Below are 25,613 nucleotides of genomic sequence, written 5' to 3'. Positions count from 1 at the left end.
TCTCGGAGGATGTGTTGGTACCTTTCTTTATTCATGCCTGTGTTCTTAGGCAAAATTGTGAGTGAGCCCACTCCCTTGGCTGAGAAGCAACCCCACACGTGAATGGTCTCAGGATGCTTTTCTGTTGGCATGACACAGGACTGATGGTAGCGCTCACTTTGTCTTCTCCGGACAAGCTTTTTTCCGGATGCCCCAAACAATCGGGAAGGGGATTCATCAGAGAAAATGACTTTACCCCAGTCCTCAGCAGTCCAATCCCTGTACCTTTTGCAGAATATCAGTCTGTTCCTGATGTCTTTCCTGGAAAGAAGTGGCTTCTTTGCTGCCGTTCTTGACACCAGGCCATCCTCCAAAAGTCTTTGCCTCACTGTGCGTGCAGATGCACTCACACCTGCCTGCTGCCATTCCTGAGCAAGCTCTGTACTGGTGGTGCCCCGATCCTCCAGCTGAATCAACTTTAGGAGACGGTCCTGGTGCTTGCTGGACTTGCTTGGGCGCCCTGAAGCCTTCTTCACAACAACTGAACCGCTCTCCTTGAAATTCTTGATGATCCGATAAATGGTTGATTTAGGTGCAATCTTACTGGCAGCAATATCCTTGCCTCTGAAGCCCCTTTTTTGCAAAGCAATGATGACGGCACACGTTTCCTTGCAGGTAGCCATGGTTGACAGAGGAAGAACAATGATTCCAAGCACCACCCTCATTTTGAAGCTTACAGTCTGTTACTGAAACTCAATCAGCATGACAGAGTGATCTCCAGCCTTGTCCTCGTCAACACTCACACCTGTGTTAACGAGAGAATCACTGACATGACGTCAGCTGGTCCTTTTGTGGCAGGGCTGAAATACAGTGGAAATGTTTTGGGGGGATTCAGTTCATTTGCATGGCAAAGAGGGACTTTGTAATTAATTGCAATTCATCTGATCACTCTTCATAACATTCTGGAGTATATGCAAATTGCCATCATACAAACTGAGGCAGCAGACTTTGTGAAAGTTAATATTTGTGTCATTCTCAAAACTTTTGGCCACAAGTTAAACACTATTATTGCACACGGAGTCCATGCAACTTACTATGTGACATTTTTACTCCTGAACTTATTTAGGCCATAAGAAAGGTGTTGAATACTTATTGACTCAAGACATTTCAGCTTTTCTTTGTTAATTAATTTGTAGCTCCACTTTGACATTGTGTGCAGTATTGTGTGCAGTATTGTGTGCAGTATTGTGTGCAGGCCAGAGACACAAAATCTCAATTGAATACATTTTAAATTCAGGCTGTAGCACAACAAAATATGTAAAAAGTATTATTATTTGATATGTTGTTGACATAATGAGATTGGGATGCCACCATGAATAAGCCTTTATCTTGACTAACTACACCATAATAAAGTGATGACCTTATGACGAATTGACTGACGCATCTAAACTGATCATTCAATCACCGTTTTTAAAAATTTGATTACGAAATGAACGACGTCAATCTTTTAGCTTCATTGCAGATTTGATACGGTATTTGAGAACATAGAGTTTGAGTATATAACTTTCCAAAACGACCAATATATGTCTTACTGATGCATGTACTGCACGATTGTATACAGAGCTTTATAAAAGCTATCTGCAGAATGCCTCTGGCCCCTGATAGTTTTGGGTAACTTCTACATGGGGATGCTGCAATCTGGTGGCAGACTGTGACAAGTCATCACGTTGTGCCTTTTTACAATAAAGAAGTCCGATATATCCTGCCACAGAACGTTGCAGCCAATTGTAAATGTTCTATCGACTGCAGGAACCATCCTCTTTGTTCTGACGTTTGCTCTTGGTTAAGAATTGAGCAAGCAGGGTTTGGTGTGATGAGGACAATTTCCTTTGTTTCCCAATGCATATAAAAGAAAAGACAGCTTTTTGCTTGATTAAACACCCAGTGCCATTTTGGAGATATCGGTGATCTCAATATCCATAATCTCTTTCACTCAGTTACAGGTAAGGCCTTTTCATTATTTCATCTAAAAGACACATTTAAAGCATCTCGGAAGCATGACACAATAAACACAATTCCACAAAATCTCATTCAAATACATTGAATCACAATCACTAAAAAGACTTGAATCGTAGAGAAAGTAGAAATTGTATTGACGTGGAAATGTGTTACCTCTTTAAATTTTAAATTGAGTTTTGGAAAAATGGTACTGATAAACAATACAATAAAATTTTTGCTACAATTGAATGTCAGTTAAACAGTAGTTAAGGTGTTCATAGGTAATTGCTACTTAGAGTCAAATGCTAAACATTCCAGGATTTTTACCTATTTGTACAAACACTGAACAAAAATATAAACGCAACATGTAAAGTGTTGGTCCCATGTTTGATGAGCTGAAATAAAAGATCCCAGAAATGTTCCATATGTACAAATAGCTTATTTCTCTCAAATGTTGTGCCAAAATTGTATTTTCATCATTGTTAGTGAGCATTGATAATCCATCCACCTGACAGATGTGGCATATCAAGAAGCTGATTAACAGCATAACCATTACACAGGTGCACCTTGTGCTGGGGACAATAAAAGGCTACTCTAAAATGTGCAGTTTTGTCACACAACACAATGCCACAGATGTTTGAGGGAGCGTGAAAATGGCATGCTGACTGCAGGCATGTCCTCCAACGCCGTTTTAGATAATTTGGGAGTACATCCAACCGGCCTCACACCACACACCACGTGTATGGCATCTTGTGGGTGAGCAGTTTGCTGACGTCACCGTTGTGACCAGAGTGCCCCAAGGTGGCAGGGGGTTATGGTATGGGCAGGCATAAGCTACGGACAACGAACACAATTGCATTTTATCAATGTCAATTTGAATGCACAGAGATACCGTGACGAGATCCTGAGGCCTATCGTCGTGCCATTCATCCGCCGCCATCACCTCATGTTTCAGCATGATAATGTACACTATTCCTGCTAGATGAAAATGTCCCAGTGCTTCCATGGCCTGCATACTCACCAGACATGTCACCCATTGAGCATGTTTGGGATGCTCTGGATCGACGTGTACAACAGTGTGTTTCAGTTCCCCGCAATATCCAGCAACTTCGCACAGCCATTGAAGAGGAGTGGGACAACATTCCACAGGCCACAATCAATAGCCTGATCAACTTTATGCGAAAAAGATGTGTCACGCTGCATGCGGCAAGTGGTGGTCACATCAGATACTGACTGGTATTTTCTGATCCATGCTCCTACCTTTTTTAAAGGAATCTGTGATCAAAATATGCATATCTGTATTCCCAGTCATGTGAAATCCGTAGATTAGGGCCTCATTTATTTATTTAAATTGACTGATTTCCTTATATGAACTGTAACTCAGTAAAATCTTTGAAATTGTTGCATGTTGCGTTTATATTTTTGTTCAGTACAGATTATCCATAATTCTGATCTACTTTTTCTATCTCTATGTTTATTTGAGGTGTATTCTTACTATGGAAGGCATCTCAACAACATCACAGATGTTTCTGGGGTTTATTGCTTTCATCACTTTTCTGTTGAAAGGTCAGTTTCTTCCCGATTGTGCATACTGTACTTCCCTCTTAACTTGTACACACTTTGACTTAATGACAATGCTATCATCTCTGCAATATGTGCTTGGGTGTTTCGACAAATGTGTGTGAGATTGATAAACCTTTGTGTGTGTGTGTGTGTCCGTGTGTCCGTGTGTGTGTGTGTGTGTGTGCAGACAAATGTGTTTTGCTGTTCAGCCTGGCCTCAAAGAGTAAATGTAACACAGTAAATGTGAATATGTGACACTCAAATGAGTATGATATGTTACGTTTGGTATGGTTACGTAAAACAGAAGATTACTTTAGCCAAAAATGAAAGGAGGGAGGTTGGTTGGGGAGGATGGGTAGGCGTATAACACGAATGTCTAGGTTCGAACAATCACATCAAGGACAACTTTAGCATTTGAGCTAATTAGCAACTTTTCAACTATTTACTACTTTTTAGCTACTTTGCAGTTGCTTAGCATGTTAGCTAACCCTTCCCCTAACCCTAACCTAACCATATCTCCTAACCCTAACCTTAACCCCACCCTAGCACACATAGCCACCTAGCTAACGTTTGCCACAACAAAGTGGAATTCCTAACATGTCATACGTATTGCAAATTCGTAACATACAGTATCATATAAAATGGATGATGGACACCCACAAATTAATACATACCATACGAAACGTAACATGTCACACTAAATGGAGGGAGACAGAGTAACATTTGCTATGTTACGCGTATCCCTGAGTCCAGGTTTTGCTGTTCAGTGTTTCTTGATGGTGCTGTGTTCTCCAGGTGCACTCTGCCAACAGTGGAGTCTGTGGACGCCCCAAAGCATTGTGGCTGTTGGTGGATCCTGCCTACTGGTCCCATGTACATTTGAGATCCTTGCTACATTTGATGCTGACTTGAAAAACTGCACACCCACTGGGCTTTGGTCTAAAAACAAATGGGGTGGAAATATAGTATTGAGCACAGCCAAAACAGATGACCAAAACATCATAAAGGGAGTGATGGTGGGAAATCTGTTGAGCAAGAACTGCACCACCCTTTTCAACAGTTTCCCTGCAGGATATGATGACACATATCTCTTCAGGCTGGAATGTGCTGGAACAAATCGCCTCAAGTATATTTTCTACCCAGGAGTACATATCAGTCATACAGGTACACTGAATTTGACCTTATCTAAGATATTTATGGTTTCCAATTAAAACAAATATTGAGGGCTAAACATTCTAACAAAAGGACTACATTGAATTCTTGTGAATACTAACAGCAAACACAGGTTTAAAAACTTAACACCAGGGCCGGCTCTAGCCTTTTGGTTGCCCTAAGCAAGATTTGGTTGAGGGTCCCTCTCACCAAGCAGTTCTACACATTGTTGCCATGGGGCAAAGAGCAATTTTATAACAAATTTCATGAAATTGTACACATTTTGTCATGACTTATGCCATGTTAATGACATCTGAGTGAGAGTGACCAACAAAATCAATGGGGGCCCCCTGGAGGTCAGGGCCCCTGAGCACCTGCATGCTCGGCTAAGATTACAAACATTTTAGATAACTGGCTAGACTAACTTACCAATCTAAAAATTGTTAGCTGAGATGGCTAATTGAGTGACTGACATTGACTGACAAAACAAGAGAAAAACTGCGGATTTTTTAATTTAAAAAAAAATAATTCAACCTTGCACTTTGTGTATTCTACTATTCTAACTCTCAACAGAAAGTTATTTTTTGGGTCGGGGGCCCTAAGCGACCGCTTATATCGCTTATGCCTGGAGCCGGCACTGCTTAACATGAAAAAGAGAGGGATGTTCTAAGCAGAGTTGGTTTAAACCTGGTTGCCCCATTACGGTATGTCATTGGGCTTTACCCAGGCCTCTTTCTGTCTTGTTATTGATTCTCTCTCTCTCTCTCCCACATACCTTTATTACCTCCAGACACCCCACCCAAACCCCAACTAACCCCTATTGGCAACATCACAGAGGGGGAGCTGGTTAGACTGAGCTGCTCTGCCTCTGCCCCCTGCCCTACGCTCCCGCCCTCTCTGACCTGGACCTCCGGGCTGGGTGGCAGTGTTGAGAGCCAGCTACAGGAGGGTATAGATGGGCTCATGACCATGACCTCCACCCTTACCTTTACCGCCTCCCTCCTCCATCACGGGCTGATGGTCAAATGTTCTGCCCGCTACACGCTGCAGCCAGGGGGCACCACCAAGACGACTCAGGGGAACCTGACCCTCAATGTTCTGTGTGAGAGACCACAACAACCATAACCATATGACCACAACTATAAACAGTAGTGTAGTTATAGAATGAAACCAAGGAATCTCCTCATTCTGTTTGTGAACATGATTAGTTAATTGATAGATAATTGATACTGTTAAGTGCTAAACAGTATCAAAGAGCACAGGGCATAAAAAAACATACTGGTTAACGACATGAATTAGCAGGTAATAAGCAGCCAGTTAGCTATTCATACCTATGCAGTGATTCTTCCCATCCTCATACACTGCATGTGTACCTTCTCAATATTGCTTTCTGGATCATGTTCTCAATAATATGGCAACCTTCCAGCACACTTGAGAGACTTCAAAATGACACTAATCGTCATCTTTTTTTCTTCTTTTTCCTCTCATTCACACCAATACACTCTATTTCTATCGTTCGCACGCTCGTTGACACTCACATGACGAACGTTCCCTTGTGGAAACGGGCCGTTAATCTCACGGATCAAAATGAGCTCACGTACCTCATCAGGAAGTTGATTTAACTGTGTCGATTCTATCTTCCAGATGCACCTAAAAACACTGTAGCCCTGTCCAGCCCATCTGGGCCTGTGCCCGACGGGAGGGCAGTGACCCTGACCTGTCAGAGTGATGCCAACCCACCAGTGGAGCGCTACTCCTGGTATAAAGACATCAGTGGGCAGGTGACGTGGAAGGCTAATGGGCAGACACTAGTCCTCCTGGTCAGCAAGGCAGACAGCGGGCTGTACTTCTGTGAGGCCCACAATGAGAAGGGATCACAAAGGTCAAAGGTCATGCCTCTGGAGTTCGAAAGTAAATCATTTTGTTCACTTGATGACTAATACACAACATTTGACCTCATAGTGCACTGTATGAAATAGGGTGCCATTTTATTTGTTGAAAAGTGCCGTTGTTGAAAAGTGAACATTAAATCTCTATTTTAAATGGTTAACACTCAAGACAAATGGACAACAAATGAATAGTACATTTTAAAAACCAATGTTCTATTCCCATTATTTGTAGGTGGCCAATGTTCCGTGATGGTCCCCTACATCATCTGTGGAGTGATGGCGTTGCTCTATGTTCTAACCGTCACCGTGGATGTGTATAAATATAAAAGGTATCATTGTTTATATGTTCATGCCCATCGAGTTTAGGAATACATTTTTAGAAAACATTTATATAAGGACTGTTCCGATCCACTTTGTTCTAACCCAAGTTCCCCCTTTTTCCTCCCCTAAGTCTGTCCAGAAGACTGAAAGTAAGAGGAACATTTTCATAATATATATCTGTTTAATTAACTGAGCAATTTGAAGGCATTGGCAGTAGATGACGCAGTATGATACGATACAGAGACAAACGTGTTTCTACGTCAAAGCTTTAACAATTCTCTTTATGACTATTACACATCTTGAATCTTTCACCAAATTCACGGTGGTTTTGTATAAAACGTGCATCACTAATGCTCCTATTACATTTGATATGGTATTGATACCTCTGAGACTGATAGTCTGTTGGATCAGATATAACTCCTCCGTTTAAACACAATTATTTCTCCTCAATATTCCAGCAGCAGCTAGAGCTGTCGGAGAAAGGAGACAACACGTACACTAACCTAACGGTCGCCAGCATCAGCTCTGACTATGACCAACTCCAGGTGATTACGAGGAAAAATGTCCAATATAAACTCACAACATATAATGTTGTCGTTTGTAGGTATTTAAGCTAACTGTTTTACGTGTGAGCATTCATTTGAATTAAGTAAAGTCAGTGGTGGAAAAAGTAACCAATCGTCATACTTCAGTAAAAGTAAAGATACCTTAATAGAAAATGACTCAAGTAAAAGTGAAAGTCACCCAGTAAAATACCACTTGAGTAAAAGTCTAAAAGTATTGGGTTTTAAATATACTTAAGTATCAAAAGTAGATGTAATTGCAAAAAATATACTTAAGTATCAAAAGTAAAAGTATAAATCATTTCAAATTACTTCTATTAGGCAAACCAAACACCACCATTTTATTTTATTTTTACAGATAGTCAAGGGCACACTCCGACACAATTTACAAATTGAGCATTTGTGTTTTGTGAGTCTGCCAGATCAGAGGCAGTAGGGATGACCAGGGGCCTGGTGTTTTGTAAGTCCATTTATAAAACGGACTTACGATCAATTTTGATCGTAAGTGTGACTTATGCAGAAATGTATAAGTAGTTATTTATATAACCTTACTTTAACGTGGAAATGATCTTATCTCTACGCAAAGTCTAGACTTGACGTGACGTACGTGATTTTCCTGCTGTTTATGTCAGGCTATTCTTTTTTCCCTTGTAGTTTAAGGTCAGACCATTTCTTTTTCACATCAGCCACAGTTCTGTCTTGCTGCCCCACCTGGTTCACTGCAGCGGCGACACACTCCCAAGCTACCTTTTTGGCGCCCTATTTAGTCCACCGAATAATACGTGTTGCCTGTCTTCAATCTCCTCTACCATCACCGTGATCTCGTCTTCCCGAAAAGTTTGCTTTTTTCTTTTGGTCCATGGCTATTCCTGACTAAACCCTCATTTGTGCAAGCATTCTATAAGGGGAAATCGCTGATTGTAAGGCACGTTCAGGTGTGGTCAATTTGAAGTTAATTTGAGATTTATAGATCACAGGTGCGTAAGTTACAAATGGGCTACTTAGAACCTGCGTAAGCAAGGTTTTTTATGCTCAGTATCTTTTATGAATCGAACGTAAGCACACCGTCGGAAATGATCTTATGACTAAGTTCAAGAATAAATCTAAGAACATTTTTATAAATGAGACCCCTGGGATGTTCTCTTGAAAAGTGGGTGAATTGGACCATTTTCCTGTCCTGTTAAGCATTCAAAATGTAACGAGTACTTTTAGGTGTCAGGGAAAATGTATGGAGTAAATAATACATTATTTTCTTTAGGAATGTAGTGAAGTAAAAGTAAAGTTGTAAAAAATGTAAAGAAAGTAAAGATACCCCAAAAACTACTTAGTAATTGAAAGTATTTTTACTTAAGTACTTCACACCACTGAGAAAAGTCAAACATCATCAATGTGTATGTGTGTGCACGCATGTATGTTTGTGTGTCTATTTGCAATGTCTTCCTTTGACAGATGACCAGGGCTGCCCGAGGTGAAGCTCACCCTGGCAGAAGAAGTGAAAGAGCTGCTCCTTGAAACCACATGGCAAAACAGATCCAGATTTGACCTTTGCATTTGAACTTTGTTGTATGGAAAATGTTCATCTTGTTATTTTTCTTCAGATCATACTGTATATTTCTGTCACAAAATACATGATATTATATATTTTAACCTGATGCCTCGATTTTATATACCTGTCAGCAACAGATGTGGCTGAAAAAGCCGAATCCACTAATTTGAAGGGTTGTCCACATACTTCTGACCATGTAGTGCAGTACTAAATTGTAGTTGAATGTTTTTGGTTTGTGGTTCAGCATCATCAGTGTATTTCTGTCTTCTTCTCTGTAGATGATGTTAAACCATGCAGGGGGTTGTGGTTTGTGTCAGTCAGGATTATAATGGGCATAATCAGTCGAATAAATCTCTTAATGCCATTCTACCGTGCCTTCTCTCTTGAAATTCCACACATTCCTTTGCCTTCATCAATGAACAGGAAAGAAAGTAGAGGAGTGGGTGGGCGGTGGAGGGGAAATGACAAAGCGGGGCGTGATCTGACATCACTTTTTTGACACCTCCCCAGATAACCAATTTTGATTCTGGGAATGTTACCCGAAGGTTGTGGAAACGTTCCCTGAACGTTGCACCAATGTTCCCCAAAGGATCAATCAGATGGTTTTCTTAATGTTCTTTGAATGTTCTCTTTTCGTGTTGTATGACGGTTCTGGGAATGTTCTCTGAATGTTACAAAGTTAGGAACGTTCTGGGAACGTTCTCTGAAGGTTACAAAGTTGGGAACACACACACCCAGGATTACACAATAAAATATGAACAATTAATACACAATTATAATTTCAGTTATCAATTTGTTTTATAAAACGGGTTCGGAGAAATCTGCAATCTGATTGGCACACACACACCTTTACATCCTCGGACCGAGGCCCGAACTCGGCGGTCCTCACTGCAGGAACTTCATCAACACTCTCGTCAGGTTCAATCTCTGAGCTACTGGAACACGTATGCCTCTTTTTGCACTTGACGCCAACCTTCCTCGACACACTGCTTCCCTCTACACTCAACTTCTTCTCGACAGTCATCACTGCACATGCCACCACATATAATTGATCCTCACTTTAGTCACTCTCAATTTCCTCAAGTTCTTCCAAAAGTTCAGCAAAATCCCTCATTCCATATTCCCTCATAACCATTTTCACTGTTCTCCTTTTTTTCCCTTGTCCATCATCTTTTCCTTCGCCAGATCTTTCAGAAGCACAATGCCATCCCTCCACTCCATGTTTACTCATAATATGCTTCACTTTCTTCCTTATTTCCTTTTCCACCATCATCTCCAATCGCTCCCTTTCTACAAACATTTCTCTCTGTGCAACCTCTCCAATGCCATCTGTCATCTTGATAACAGCTCTCTATGGCTTGTGAAAGGAGAGTTCAATATTTTTTGGGAGGCGGGGAATAAAAGCGACTGAACAAAAATATAAATGCAATATGCAACAATTTCAACAATTTTACTGAGTTCATATAAGGAAATCAGTCAATTAAAATAAATAAATTAGACTCTAATCTATGGATTTCACATGAATCGGCAGGGGCGCAGCCATGGGTGGGCCTAGGAGGGTATAGGTCCACCCACTTGGGAGCCAGGCACAGCCAATCAGAATGAGTTTTTCCCCACAAAAAGGGCTTTATTACAGACAGAAATACACCTTAGTTTCATCAGCTGTTCTCAGACGATCCCGCAGGTGAAGAAGCTGGATGTGGAGGTTGACGTGGTTTCACGTGGTCTGCGGTTGTGAGCCCGGTTGGTTGTACTGCCAAATTCTCTAAAACGACGTTGGTAGAGAAATTAACATTACATTCTCTGGCAACAGCTCTGGTGGACATTCCTGCAGTCAGCATGCCAATTGCACGCTCCGTCGAAACTTGAGACATCTGTGGCATTGTGTTGTATGACAAACCTGCAAATTTGCACCTGTGTAATGATCATGCTGTTATATCAGCTTCTTGAAATGCCACACCTGTCAGTGGATGGATTATCTTGGCAAATGAGAAATGCTCACTAACAGGGCTTTTAACAAATCTGTTTACAACATTTTAGAGAAATACGCTTTTTGTGCATATGGAGAATTTCTGGGATCTTTCATTTCAGCTCATGAAACATGGGACCAATACTTTACATTTTTCATTTATATTTTTGTTCAGTATAGTTAGCTATTTACAAAATGATGGGCATTCACCTCCACACACACTGGTCCTTAGATATACAACATTCCCAGAATGTTCCCAGAACCTTTTTTCTTCCAACATCCAAACGGGAACCACAGGGGAACGTTGCGTAAAAGTTCTAATTCCTCTAGTTCCTAACCAGAACCCAACCCATGACCCCCAACCAGTGTAAAGAAAGTTCTAATAACGTTATTTTATGAGGTTATTTGAACGTTCTCAGAACAATGTGTTTCTACCTTACCAAAATAGCGACTTCCCTAAAGTGACTTCTTTCATTCTTAGAAAAATTACTTTTCCACAATGTTCTCAGAATGTTCTGTGAAAGTAATTTTTCTAAGAACCGAAGGAGAAACGAAGGAGAACCTTTAGAGAACGTTGCAGGAACGTTCTATGCTAGCTGGGTCCCTCCCTTCCCCCCCATTTCCCACCAGGGGGGAAGTGGCAGATCTTTGATGACATCATGGCATGCTCATCTCCTTTGTCTGCTCTGTCTGAGTCTCTATCCGTTTGTGTCCATCCATTAAACAACATCAGGCAGAATGCTAGCGGAGAGATCTGACAGTACTTGCTACAGAGAGGGTTGGGTGGGGTGTTTTTTGTCGGGTGCAGAGTGGGGACATAGGGTCAGTGCCACTACTTTTGTGGGATTACCTAATTCACTAAAGGAGGGGAATGATATAAAACTCCTATAAAAAGGAATCACCACTTAGCAACCATTTCAAACATCAAACATATCTGATAAATATTAGTTTTGAATCATCTCTTTCAGAGAGATTGCAGCTCATCATATCAGAGTTACAGAGTGGGACAGTTTTTTTTAGCGTCTGATTGCATCACTATTTCAAACCCAAAATTATTCCATAGAAAGGCCTGATAATAGAACCCAATCAGTAGAACCTAACCGGTTTTAAGAACCCAACCAGTGAACCAAACCAGTATAAAAAACAGTATAAAGAACCCAACTGGCATAAAGAACCCAACCAGTATAAAGAACCTAACCAGTATCCAACCAATGAACCCCACCAGTATAAAGAACCCAACCAGTATGAAGAACCTAACCAGTACCCAACCAATGAACCCAACCAGTATAAAGAACCCAACTAGTATAAAGAACCTAACCAGTACCCACCAATGAACCCAACCAGTATAAAGAACCCAACCAGTATGAAGAACCTAACCAGTACCCAACCAATGAACCCAACTGGCATAAAGAACCCAACCAGTATAAAGAACCTAACCAGTACCCAACCAATGAACCCAACTGGCATAAAGAACCCAACCAGTATAAAGAACCTAACCAGTACCCAACCAATGAACCCAACTGGCATAAAGAACCCAACCAGTATAAAGAACCTAACCAGTACCCAACCAATGAACCCAACTAGTATAAAGAACCCAACCAGTATAAAGAACCTAACCAGTATGAAGAACCTAACCAGTACCCAACCAATGAACCCAACCAGTATAAACTAGTACAAAGAACCTAAGTACAAAGAACCTAACAAGAACCGAACCCATGACCCCAACCAGTGTAAAGAAACCCAACCAGTATAAAGACCCCTACCAGAACCGAACCAGTGTAAAGAACCTAACCTGTATAAAGACCTCAACCAGTGTAAAGAACCCAACCAGTACAAAGACCCCAACCAACCAGTGTAATGAACCCAACCAGTACAAAGACCCCAAACAACCAGTGTAATGAACCCAACCAGTACAAAGACCCCAACCAACCAGTGTAATGCACCCAACCAGTACAAAGACCCCAAACAACCAGTGTAATGAACCCAAGCAGTATAAAGACCCCAACCAACCAGTGTAATGAACCCAACCAGTACAAAGACACCAAACAACCAGTGTAAAGAACCCAACCAGTACAAAGACCCCAACCAACCAGTGTAATGAACCCAACCAGTACAAAGACCCCAACCAACCAGTGTAATGAACCCAAGCAGTGTAAAGACCCCAACCAACCAGTTTAAAGAACCCAAACAGTACAAAGACCCCAACCAACCAGTGTAATGAACCCAACCAGTACAAAACCCCAAACAACCAGTGTATAGATCCCAACCAGTACAAAGACCCCAAACAACCAGTGTAAAGAACCCAACCAGTACAAAGACCCCAAACAACTGGTGTAAAGAACCCAACCAGTACAAAGACCCCAAACAACCAGTGTAAAGAACCCAACCAGTACAAAGACCCCAACCAACCAGTTTAAATAACCCAACCAGTACAAAGACCCCAAACAACCAGTGTAAAGAACCCAACCAGTACAAAGACCCCAACCAACCAGTGTAAATAACCCAACCAGTACAAAGACCCCAAACAACCAGTGTAAAGAACCCAACCAGTACAAAGACCCCAAACAGCCAGTGTAAAGAACCCAACCAGTACAAAGACCCCAACCAACCAGTGTAATGAACCCAACCAGTACAAAGAAACCAACTGGTATAAAAAACCCAACCGGTATGATGAAAAACAAAGAAAGAAAGTGAACAGCCGTGTTTTGGGAGGGGGAGAGAGGGGCCTTGCTGGGGAGTTCTTCTATGAATGGAGAGGGTGACTCAGGTGATGTGTCATCGTACACATTCTATAAAAGAGAACGTTTGGATTTGTGAACTCATTTAGGGGGATGAAAGATTGGGGCTGCTGACAGTTTATTTACAACTTTTGGATTTTGGGGTGACAATGAAATGTAAGTATTTCTGATACTACACTATTGACTGGGGATGTAATGTGTCTGTGTGTATGTGTGTGTTTGTGTGTGGGGGGGGGGGGGTGTATACATTTTGTAACCTGCCAACAATTCTGATTAAAGGTATAATTCAGCGATTTTGCATATTTAGATATTTGTTTCCTTACCTTGAAAGCAGTCTATGGAAAAGGAGTGACTGCAATCCACACTAGCACGTTTGGACCAATTCCTCACGCAAATCAATCTCCACCATTTAGCACCAAAATATTTAAAACCAAAATAGTCAAAATAGTTTGAGACCGACAAAATCCATTCAAGACATGATTTGGGCAAACAAAGTGGAAACAAATAAGCTAATAAATAAATATATAAAACGACTGACTAGTCAGCTAGTCACGCTGCATCATTTGGATGGGCTCGTAACCAAGCGTTTCATGGTACAGTCTACCAGATGTATTCGGCGCACATGACAAATAAAATGTGATTTTGATTTTGATTTAAGCAATTTATTCTACTTAGGAGAGTAATACAGGCAGCTCCAAAACACTATAACGGTAGGTTTCCAGAAACGGAACTTAGACTAATACTGTTCCACTGTACGTAGACAAAGCTGTGCACTTACAAGCAGCAACGTGTGCAGAATTTCTCAAATACATGGGGGTGTTAGGTCAGCCCAAGGCTACGGGAAACTTCAGTGCAGCGCTTTCTGAATCAGCTGTACAGTATAAATACTGGGTCAGGAATAGCTTTTTGACAGTGCAAAAGGGACATACATTTTTCAAAGAAATGACTGCACAGGAAATAGGTAACTCTCTTGGCTAAATGTAACATATGAATATAAGTACAGAATGTTGTTTCTAAACCTAAGCAAGTGTTCCAAGTATAATTGATTTAGGTTTTTGTCTGCGTCAGACTATGCTCGATTAACCTCTAAAAGTCTAAGCGGCGGGTGTGGGGGGTGGGGGGGGTTCTAAGCTAAAATTTAGAATTGTTTTACGATGGAATTTTAGAATTTTAGGACCCCTTTAGGTGTCTTGTATTTGATAAAATATTGAATTTGGCCTTTACTACTAGAGCCCATAGAAACACATTGAATAACACATTTATAAATCAAATTTAAAAAAACAGTAAGAATTGCTACTTTATTATTCTACTGCCAATGTACTGTACTGATCATCAACATGTAGCTCAGACAGATTCCATCTCACTTCTTCACGTTCACATGGAATGTAAGGTGTCTACCACAACATACTCAGCATTCATCATCAATGACTTGGCTTCAACTGCAATATCTTGTTTAGTTCTGGTTGGTGATTTATATGAAGGTTTGGTTGCAGTCTGCTGGCTAAGAAAACAGTTGGCATCAATGCTTGTCATTTCGTGATTTGATATCATCAAATGAATCACTAGCCTACTGATTCAGAGCCATAATGCTTGCTAGCAATAACCACATAGTCTAGAAAAGGTTCTTTGAAGTTGTCGGCTTGATGAGTCAATGATGAAACAGTTGCACTCCATGCTGATTGGATGACCCCTTTTTCAAACGCAACCTCTTTTTTCAAATGGAAACTATCAGGTCTATGTATTTCCCATTCATGGTAGCATATGGCATCTCATGTTAAAAGCAAGTTACACCAAAGTGTGTGGGGGGGGGGGGGGGCAAGTTAAAAGAAATACCTGTTTCCATAATGGTTTCTTGCTCTCTGGGAAGACAAAAACCTGTTACGTGGTAACCAATCAGTGTGTCCACTCACTCGAATGTAGGCCTACCATGTGGTCTGGTACCATGTGGTCTGGTACCACCACTTAGCAATTGTTGAATAACAAACCTTTTTTGAAACGTTGATGAATGCTGTGATCTTGAATGTAACCCTGATCCAATGCCTCATCTAATGTAGCTCTCTAAAATGATGATTTATTTCTTACCTCTGCAGTGTGCCTGGACTCCACACAGTCTCTCCTCCTGTTGCTGCTACTAGCCCAGCTGCTTGTCCTTTCCTGGTCACGCCCCACCCAAAAGTGCGCCCTCTGTGCCCATCTGACAGTGATGGTCCAGCAAATGAGAAGCCTGCAGATGCTGACAAGGAATCTACAGGTGAGTGAGTTGACCATAGTTTGGTAGGCACAGCACAGTCACTGCTAGTCAACATACTCTCGTTCTGTGGCCATCCAATTGAACTCTTATCTGTGTGCTCTTAATTTAGAGTGAAAGTGAGTTCAGCGGTATGGAGCTGACGGAGTACAATCTAGACTCTCTTCCCGAGATGGAGCACACTGCAAATCACCTCAGTTCACTAAAGGTATGTATGTGTCTTCTCATGTCCAGTCCTTATTGCATGCTCTCTCTAAACAACTACAGTGCCTTCAGATAACATGCACATCCCTTGACTTTTTCCACATTTTGTTGTGTTACAAAGTGGGAATTAAATGGATTTAATTGTCATTTCTTGTCTGCAATGTCAAAGTGGAATAAAGAAATATATAAAAAATAATTAATGGAAAATAAAACAAATATATTTTGATTAGATAAGTATTCAACCCCATGATTCCCCCTGTTAGAATCACCTTTGGGAGTGATTAGAGCAATGAGTCTTTCTGGGGAAGTCTCTAATAGCTTGGCAAACCTGGATTGTACAATATTTGCCCATTATTCTTTAAAACATTCTTCAAGCTCTGTCAAGTTGGTTAATGATCATTGCTAGACAGCCATTTTCAAGTCTTGCCATGGATTTTCAATCCAATTTAAGTCAAAACTGTAACTAGGCCACTCTGTAACATTCAACGTCGTCTTGGGTAGCAACTCCAGTAAATATTTGGCCTTGCCTTTTAGGTTATTTTACTACTGAAAAGTGAATTTGTCTCCCTGTGTCTGTTGGAAAACAGACTGAACCAGGTTTTCTTCTAGGACTTTGCCTGTGCTTAACTCTATTCCATTAATTTTTTATCCTAAACAACTCCCTAGTCCTTGCTGATGACAAGCATATCCATAACATGATGCAGCCTCCACCATGCTTGAAAATATGAAGAGTGGTACTCAGTAATATATTGTGTTAGATTTGCCCCAAACAAAATGCTTTGTATTCAGGACAAAAAAAAGTTTAATTCTTTGCCACATTTTTTGCAGTATTACTTTAGTGCCTTGTTGCAAACATGATGCATGTTTTGGAATATTTGTATTCCTTACAGGCTTCCTTGTTTTCACTCTGTCATTTAGGTTAGTATTGTGGAGTAACTACAATGTTGTTGATATGGGTATGCTTGACATCCACAAAGACTGGGGAGTTTTTCAGGATGAAAATAAATGGGAATTTGAAAAGAGTAATGGGCAAATATTACACAATACAGGTGTGCAAAGCTCTTATGAGACTTACCCAAGAAGAATCACAGCTGTAATCAATGTCAAAGGTGTTCCTAACATGTTAAATACTTATGCAACGACTATATATATATATATTATTATTTTTTGTATAATTGTTCTTCCATTTTGACATTACATAGTATTTTGTGTAGATTGTTGACAAAAAATGACAATTAAATACATTTTAATCCCACTTTGTAAGACAACAAAATGTGAAGAAATCCAATGGGTCGGAATACTTTTGCAAGGAGCGGTATACAGTGCCAGTTGTCTGAAAGTGACAAAGTTTTGTAAATGTAGTGACTTAAAGCAACATAAATGTATTCCATAATTCATCACTGCTCAGTTTATTTAATCTATTGTGAGGAATACTTCAGTGTTGCTTTATAAATTCACCAGGAACACTTTCTGAAACTTTTTTGACGTTGTACTAAATAGGATGTACGCGTTTAAAACACAGTGTCCAGTGCCCAGTCTTCGGAATTCACACCTTGTCGCCCTCTCTTCCCTCTCCCAGCTAAACGACTCCCTCTCACAACTTTACACGGATCTCTTCTCCTTTAAACTGCATGTTGACTGGATGATTGACGCCCGAGTCAATATGAGCTTGCCAGTCTCTCCCAAGACACTAGAGGTCGCTAAAGGCCTGCATAAACTCTCAAGCTTCTGTTCTACTGCACTACAGCAGGTAGGTAGCGCAATATACTCTGGATACAGTTCTAGGATCCACTTACGCGCTCAAATTCCAAACCTTATCCATAAGTGAGGGAGTATGTGACCGACCTTAGATCAGAGTATAGGCTCAATGTACCCAAGCATTTTAGCTTAGTCACTGTGTGTAAAGAACATCTATATAATATAACACACATGGGAAAGCTGTTTGGATTTTGATAATTCACTGTGATATGTTCAGGAGTCATATTTTACAGTAACATACGATTCTTAGTTTGCACCATTCTAACTCCCCCCCCCCCCCCCCCCCCCCCTTTCTTCCCCCATTATAGACTGCATGCACACTACCCCAGATTTCCATCCCCTCCTTTCCAACACAACTCAAAGCCTGGGATGTGGCCCTCCTCTCCTACGAGATTCCTGAGCGGTTACGATTCTACTGTCAATGGTCAACCAGAGTGTTGCTCCTCCTTAGGTCAAAGGTTCAGCGCCTTTGACATAAAGTTTCCCGCCATCTAAATTCCTACTCTGTGCAACAACGAATGCCTTCCTCGAAAGCAGTGCTATCTTATTCAATTTAACTCAAGGTTTTTAGCCACAGTAAGTACGCTTACTTACTGTGATTGCGAATTGTGTTCAACTTGAGTGTTTAAGATTCAGCTTACTGTAGCGTCATTCTTTCAAACATAATGCACTCTATAAGGTCATTTGCTTTTTACCTCTCCCTTTGGTCTTAGCTCATTTATATGTTGAATTGAAAATTCTTCTTCTCTAATATACAGTCGTTTATAATATCCTTATTACAGGGCTGTTACTGAAGAATGTGATTGAATTAGGGTTAACCCTAACCCTAAATCTGAATGAGCCTATGACCCTGTTTTGTATTGTATTTACTGAATGTACAGTTATTTATTAACCAAGTGTCTCATATCTGAGCCTATGATATATTTGATGCTGGCATCACATATTTTTTATACAAATACATTATAATATCCATGGGATTTACCCATCTAAAATAAAAAGACAGTGATATATTACCATGTTGTCCTGCATTTCTATACATCATTCTAAATAAACTGACATACTGTCTGTGTAACTTACTTGAATTGTATCTACTTAATGACTTCATAACACATTTATAAGGCTTTCATAGCAGTACTATCGACCCGTAGCACTCGCTTCCGTCATCATAAAGTCCTTCGAGAGGCTAGTCAAAGACCACATCACCTCCTCCCTCCTCGACACACTCGACCCTCTCCAATTCGTCTGACAGATCCAGGGACGACACAATCGCCATTGCACTGCACACTGCCCTCACCCACCTGGACAAAAGGAATGCATATGTGAGGATGCTGTTCATCGACTACAGCTCGGCCTTCAATACCATAGTACCCTCTAAGCTCACCGCAAAGCTCACAGCCCTGGGACTGAACTCCACTCGGTGCAACAGAGCTGCCGTGGAGACGGTTAAAAACGTCACGTTCCGTGGCGTACACATCTCAGAGGAGCTGAAATGGTCGAATCACGCGGACACTGTGGTGAAGAAGGCACGACGGCGACTCTTCAACCTTAGGAGGCTGAAGAAATTTAGCCTGTCCCCGACGGCCCTCAGTGTTCTACAGGACCACAATCAAGAGCATACCGTCGGGCTGCATCACAGTCTGGTAGGGCAACTCCACCGCTGACCGCAAGGAGCTACCAGAAGGTGGAAAGCTCAGCCGAACACACGATTGGATGCACACTGCCCGCCCTACAGGACACCTACAACACCAGGTGTCGCAGGAAGGCCAAGAAGATCATCAGGGACACCACGGACTGTTCTCCCCGCTTCCATCATACAGACACGGACAGTATAGGAGCATCATGGTAAAAAAATGAAAGACTGGCCAATAGCTTGTAACCCCAGACCATCAGGCTGCAGTAGGGACCCTTTAAATGAAGTGTCACCCAGAACTTTGCTACACATGAACATGTAACACTGAGGACATATTGCTAACACAGCTAAAGTGACAGTACAGTTGTAAGTTGCGTGGTAATGCGAGGCACAGAGAAATGTATCTGCCCCAAGGGGGGCTGGAGGGGTTAGAAAAGATGTTGGGCAGAATAGCTGGTGGTCGGATGGGTGGCGGTGGGGGAGATAGTTGGATAGTTGGCAAGCTGGAGGAAATAGAGTTGGCAGGCACTCGAGGTACGAGAGGATCGCACTATAAAGCTGTTTTGGTGTGTGACCCCCTGCAGCTGTTCGGTTTGTCAAATGAGGGGAGAGAGGGAGTTGGAGAGGAAGACAGAAAGAAAGACAGAAAGAATTAATAAAAAAATAAAGAATGAAAGACAAAGACAGAAAGAAAGAAAAACAAAGACAGAAAGACAGAAAGAAAGACAAAAAGTCAGACTGAAAGACAGACAGACAGAAAGACAGAAAGAAAGACAGAAAGACAGAATAAAGACAGAAGGAATGAAAGAGGCACAAAACAGGTGGACAAGTTGAGGAAAAGAGGCCGTCATTTGAAAGCCTGTGATGGAGTGTGTGCCACTTGTTAAGCACAGGTCACACACAGATGGTTATCCAAGCCCAGGTTTGTCAGAGTGGCATGCCCTCTCTTGCTTCTCTTCAAAGGTGAAATGCAGCAAGAGTGGAGGGAGAGAGAGAGAGAGTGGAAAATGAGAGAGTGTCTAGATAAGTGTTTGGATAGACACAGGCGTTTATTTGTTGACTGACAGATCAAACTCAAAACATTGACTGGCCTTGGGCTCCACAACAGGGAGGGAAGGCACCAGTGGGAGTGGCTGGCTTTCGACTGATGGGACAGACAGCTCACCAGAGAATCCGGAAGGAGGGAGAGAATGAGGGAGGAGTGCAGAGGTGAGGAACAGGGGAGCAAGATAATGTAAGGATTAAAGTAGGGGAGGAGATATCAAAACGCACAAACAGCAGAGATAGAAGGGCCTGTGCCGAGAAAGACAGACACGGACAACTATTCGACAAGATCTCTAGAGCAAGGACCTTACCTTGTGATTGGAAGCGCTACAGTGCAGCTTATGTTTTGTGGAAGCATTTCTGAAAGGTGCACTACTTGGTGGATGTGGGCAGGGATACAGATTCACTGCAACCTGTCTGTGAGGAACATCACAATATCAGTGTGAAGTCAACCACAGAGCCAAAATGACAGTAAGTAAGCTATCCTCTCAACCCCATTTTCCTCTGCAACCAAGTAAGAATTAGGAGCAATGTGTTTCATTCAGCCAATAATCATCAAGGTTTAGGGAGACATTTGTAGAAGTTTTCTAAGATGATGACTTCTCATGGAATTGATTTCATCCAGTTTAACTTCATACATTTTTTTCCGAAATTTATTCATAGGAAATTCCCTTTTATTGCACTGTTATATAAACAAGGGGGGGGGGGGTCCAGTCTCTAATGCATGTACTGCCTCCATTACAATAGTGTATTTTCCTTGCTGACTACGCCAATGTAGAATTTACATCATACATAAATGCACCCCCCCCCCCCACACACACACACAAATGTACTCATAATGCTTAGAATATTTATATTTCATTGAATTTTCATTTAGGATAAAAAATACAAATGTAAATAGCCGGTTAATATTGAGCTGTACAAATGCAAGCAACATTTCTGCCTTATACCGATGTGAGATGTCCCCGTTATGTGACAAAATGCTATCACACGTGACACTGATACTAGACAGCAGGTTATTAAATACAACCAATTGAATGTGTAGTATACACTATTTGGTAACACATACATTGTAAATGCCTATACATGTTTTTAAATGCTTTATAAATGATTATAAATGCTATGAAAGCTTATGAATTGGAATCCTTGTAATGCTTGTAAATAATGAAATACCTATTTATTAACAGTTAACTAATGCTTGTTCATGATAGGTTTTATAAAGTGTTTACCCATTATATTGATTCATATTCATATCAATCCATACTGTTTCTGCTTACACTATTGATACGGAACGTTCCACTATTGTAATCCATATTGAGTAGTAGATAGAAGTGGGGTAGAGGACAAGACAAGCTTAATCCACAAACCACACAACTCTCTTTCCCCCAACACAAAGTTACATAACCAAGGTGTTAAATCCATGTCCCTACAGGCTATTCAGATAATGCCGTGCTGGCAGGGGTCTGGGCTGGGCTTAACCCTGTGGAGCTAGCTATGCCACAGAGATGTACTAATGGGGAGTCTTGGGGTCAATCCGGTCGGCAAATACAGAAAAATCCCACAATAGCTCTCCTGGTGCCAATCAATGGAACAGACAACAACCAATCAGAATAAATCAACGGCTTTGTTGAAATAGGAGGTGTCCAAAAACTGTCCATCAAGCCGTTCATAGGGCTATAAAGGGAAGTCTTTACATCTGGTTTAGTGATAAGCATCACGACAGATATCTGTCATGCTCCCATCTCCGCAGGCTGCCACGAGACTATTGGACGAGATGTGCCATCTCACGGCCCAGTCGCTTACATCACTGGAGACCTCGGACCACTTCCAGGTGGTCAAGATGTTAGGGGAGGGGTCGTACGGGAAGGTCATGTTGGCTGTACATCGGAAAAGAGGTAAACTATGGATCTGTTTTAATCCTAACCGCAGTTTGCCTGGCCTCATATCTCCAGATTGTCTTTCTTTCTTTTGTTCTGATCACTTTTCTCTCTTTCCCTTCCCTCAAGGAACTCCAATGGCCCTGAAGTTCTTTCCTCGTGATTCCACAAATCTCTTCTCCTTTTTGCGAGAGTATAACCTCTCCCTCTCCTTCTGCACTCACCCGTCCCTGACCAAGGCCCTGGGCATTGCCTTCTCCACCCCCTCACATTACGTTTTCGCCCAGCAAGCCAGCCTCTTCGGTGATCTATACGACGTCATTGTCCCTGAGGTATAATATACAGTATGTGTAAAAAAAAAAAAATCCACGCCCATGAGACATTTGTCAGTGTGTTCTGTTATGAATCTTTGGTAACTAACAGAATGGGAAATGTAGTTCAACTGTGCCTATGTCTATGTCTCAGGTGGGTGTGGAGGAGGACTGCGTCCAGAGGGTGGTTTCCCAGCTGTGCGGTGCCCTAACCCACCTCCACTCCCTGGGCTTCGTCCACCGCGACGTCAAGCCCGAGAACATCTTCCTGGTCGACGCTGCCTGCCGCTGGGTCAAACTGGGCGACTTCGGTATGGCCAAGGCCACGGGAACCAAGGTACCCGGTGTGTGGTACAGTTCTGCTTACTGTACGCCCGAGGCAGAGATAGCGAAGGAGTCGGAGGATAGTAGACATAATCCTGCTTCAAAACCTGATGGAGGAAATGGTTTGGACAACAAGATCAAGAGGGTGTGGGTGTCGGTGGAGGTCAGTACAGACTGCTGGGCCTTGGGGATCCTCATCTACGCCATGCTGACTGGCAGTCTACCCTGGACGCAGACCGCGTCCGACGACCGCTCGTACATCAAGTACCAAGAGTGGTTTGACCAGCAAGATGGTCAGGACGACGAACTAGACCTATGGGGGGAAGGAAAAGACGAGGACATCATGAGGAGTTTGGATGAAGACAAGCCGAATCGGAGCAAGAGAAAATCCCATCCGGTCGCCCCCCAGTTTGCCTGTTTCACCCCACTGGCCAGTTCCCTTTTCCTGTCACTACTTCACCCGCAGCCTAGGCTTCGCGGTAGGCCCGACGATGTGCTGGGCTACCTCGGAGGAGACTGGTTGCAGGTGAAGGAGAAGATACAGCTGGAGGAGGAGAGGAAGAAAATGAGAGGGCGAGAGGTCATCAGGAACGAGAGAGAGAGGGAAGGAAGGGGAGAGGGATAAAGGAGTGGCGACACACGATCATGAACTCACAAACTCAGAGGTGAAAGAGACAATATTTTTTGGACCTTCCAGAAGACAATACATATCCTCTGATGTGTCACATTGGTGCTTAAAAAGACATTGTACAGTATATAATACCACTACAGTTGCACTTACTGTAAGATAAATAGCCATCAAGTCATTGTTGATACTGGATAGCATTTGGGGATAGACACAGCTGCAATTGGCTACTTTAAGGACTTGAAAGCACTTTACAATTATCATTTTGATGTGTTCAATCTAGTAAATTCTAAGTGTGACTTGATGATGGTGTTTCTGTATTCTAATGTTTTTTTATAATATGTAAACGTCATATTATTTATTGTGGTTGGAATTGAGTCTAATAAACATTTTATTATGAGTTATCATTTGGATTAAACTCATAAATTCAAAGTTTTCCTGGGCCTACCTCTCTAGATTGCTATGATATTTACAAATGTTAAAGTCTTCTGCATTTTGTGTTGATTCTACAGTAAGTTATCTGGCTACTCTACTGTATTAAGTTAAGCAGGAAAATTGACCAGATTTCAGATTTTTGTGTTTTATTATTGGACTTGGAAAGTAGAATAACAACTGCGACTGCAAGCACCGCACTAGGCAAAAAACTGGTTGAATCATCGTTGTTCCCATGTCATTTCAACAACAAAAATGTAATGTGATGACATTGAGTTAATGTGGAAAACTGATTGGATTAGCAAAAAGTCACCAACGTAAGGGTAAGTTCAGTCTTTTTCACCCAACGTTTAACCTAAATCCAATGACATGGTGACATGTTTTGTTGATTTCACGTTGAATTCAGGTTAACTCAACCAAATGTAAATCAAAACTAAACATTGAACTGTGCCACTGTGCCTAGTGGGACATGACTATCACTCCATAATGTGAACTCCATGCAGTAGGCAGTTGGCCTTCAACAAGTAGCCGTACTCCTTGCCATAGAAGGAACTGGTATTATGATACAACATAAATCTGCTCGCCTGCACAGCAGGGTGCTCCAAAATCCCATAATAATGCACAATGTCAGCAGAACGTCATCGTCCCCATTGCAAATGGACGGAAATACAGAGGCCATTTTATGTGTTTGGGACCATCTCACTCCACAAGACGACACGGTGACTGTCATACACTTATCATGACAAACAAGATCCAAAGAAGATTGGAACAAAATGGCTGCTTGTTATGACGCATTTGCATTGTGGTGTGCGAGTAACTGAACACTATTTAATAACCATAACATGACACCCTGGCATGCATCGGCATACATACAAACACACCCTCACATACAGACACTAACACACAGAGTACCAAGCACACACAGTGAGATCTTCCCAGGGTGCCACATTTAAAAATAGACCGGCCGCAGTTTATTAACCACGACGAGCCATCATCATCCCCAACCCCCTGCTCTGCACCTTTCTCACTTGCCTACAAAGTTCTCAAACAGTTCACACAGCATTCACTTAACCCACTCACACACACTTTCAGTCAACATTATCACAAACAATGGGTGGATTCCTTGAACAGACCACACATGAACACGTAGGCCTGTCAGCCCTCTTTCTCATACCATCAATGCACATACACAACCGGTCAAAAGTTTTAGAACACCTACTCATTCAAGGGTCTTTCTTTATTTGTATTTTTACTATTTTCTACATTGTAGAATAATAGTGAAGACATCAAAACTATAAAATAACACATATGGAATCATGTAGTGACCAAAAAAGTGTAAACAAATAAAAATGTATTTTATATTTGAGATATTTCAAATAGCCACCCTTTGCCTTGATGACAGCTTTGCACACTCTTAGCATTCTCTCGACCAGCTCCATGAG

At 41.7% G+C, this 25,613-nt stretch overlaps 3 protein-coding genes across 7 annotated transcripts; all 3 read left to right on the top strand.

Annotated features, from left to right (window-relative positions):
• Positions 1-1,831: 1,831 nt before the first annotated feature.
• On the top strand, positions 1,832-9,375 carry LOC139558741 (myelin-associated glycoprotein-like). Of its 5 annotated transcripts, none has more exons than XM_071374134.1 (9): positions 1,832-1,982; positions 3,461-3,543; positions 4,336-4,704; positions 5,483-5,794; positions 6,337-6,603; positions 6,814-6,910; positions 7,033-7,051; positions 7,361-7,447; positions 8,915-9,375. In XM_071374134.1, exons 2-9 carry the CDS (start codon positions 3,474-3,476, stop codon positions 8,975-8,977), a joined length of 1,284 nt encoding a protein of 427 aa, XP_071230235.1. In that variant the 5' UTR covers positions 1,832-1,982; positions 3,461-3,473; the 3' UTR covers positions 8,978-9,375. The 5 variants fall into 5 exon arrangements, with proteins under 5 accessions (XP_071230235.1, XP_071230238.1, XP_071230234.1 ...); XM_071374136.1 differs by having other exon boundaries at positions 1,910-1,982; positions 3,481-3,543; XM_071374137.1 differs by lacking the exon at positions 7,361-7,447.
• Positions 9,376-12,695: 3,320 nt separating this feature from the next.
• LOC139558911 (uncharacterized) lies at positions 12,696-19,589 on the top strand. Its single transcript, XM_071374417.1, has 6 exons — positions 12,696-12,834; positions 15,809-15,969; positions 16,079-16,174; positions 17,750-17,920; positions 18,237-18,379; positions 19,178-19,589. The coding sequence occupies exons 1-6, from the start codon at positions 12,696-12,698 to the stop codon at positions 19,587-19,589; spliced, it is 1,122 nt and encodes a 373-aa protein (XP_071230518.1).
• A 1,012-nt stretch (positions 19,590-20,601) lies between these two features.
• LOC139559185 (serine/threonine-protein kinase SBK1-like) lies at positions 20,602-24,111 on the top strand. The gene is made up of 4 exons (XM_071374957.1): positions 20,602-21,073; positions 22,353-22,497; positions 22,609-22,811; positions 22,945-24,111. Exons 1-4 carry the CDS (start codon positions 21,068-21,070, stop codon positions 23,737-23,739), a joined length of 1,149 nt encoding a protein of 382 aa, XP_071231058.1. The 5' UTR covers positions 20,602-21,067; the 3' UTR covers positions 23,740-24,111.
• Positions 24,112-25,613: the final 1,502 nt, after the last annotated feature.

Source organism: Salvelinus alpinus, chromosome 29, assembly GCF_045679555.1.
Source record: "Salvelinus alpinus chromosome 29, SLU_Salpinus.1, whole genome shotgun sequence".
NCBI lineage: Eukaryota > Metazoa > Chordata > Actinopteri > Salmoniformes > Salmonidae > Salvelinus > Salvelinus alpinus.
The sequence above is the reverse complement of the archived record's forward strand: the minus strand, read 5'-3'. Positions and strand labels throughout refer to the sequence as shown.

Bases quoted from the DNA above. Each gene is read 5' to 3' on its own strand.
- LOC139558741 (XM_071374133.1), top strand. From the start codon at position 3,474: ATGGAAGGCATCTCAACAACATCACAGATGTTTCTGGGGTTTATTGCT. The intron at 5,795-6,336 runs GTGAGAGACCAC...TCTATCTTCCAG, and splicing joins CCTGACCCTCAATGTTCTGT to ATGCACCTAAAAACACTGTA. The intron at 6,604-6,813 runs GTAAATCATTTT...CATTATTTGTAG, and splicing joins CATGCCTCTGGAGTTCGAAA to GTGGCCAATGTTCCGTGATG.
- LOC139559185 (XM_071374957.1), top strand. The intron at 22,498-22,608 runs GTAAACTATGGA...CCTTCCCTCAAG, and splicing joins GGCTGTACATCGGAAAAGAG to GAACTCCAATGGCCCTGAAG. The intron at 22,812-22,944 runs GTATAATATACA...TCTATGTCTCAG, and splicing joins ACGACGTCATTGTCCCTGAG to GTGGGTGTGGAGGAGGACTG.
- LOC139558911 (XM_071374417.1), top strand. From the start codon at position 12,696: ATGACCCCAACCAGTGTAAAGAAACCCAACCAGTATAAAGACCCCTAC. The intron at 17,921-18,236 runs GTAGGTAGCGCA...CCCCCATTATAG, and splicing joins GTTCTACTGCACTACAGCAG to ACTGCATGCACACTACCCCA. The intron at 18,380-19,177 runs GTCAAAGGTTCA...TTCGTCTGACAG, and splicing joins AGAGTGTTGCTCCTCCTTAG to ATCCAGGGACGACACAATCG.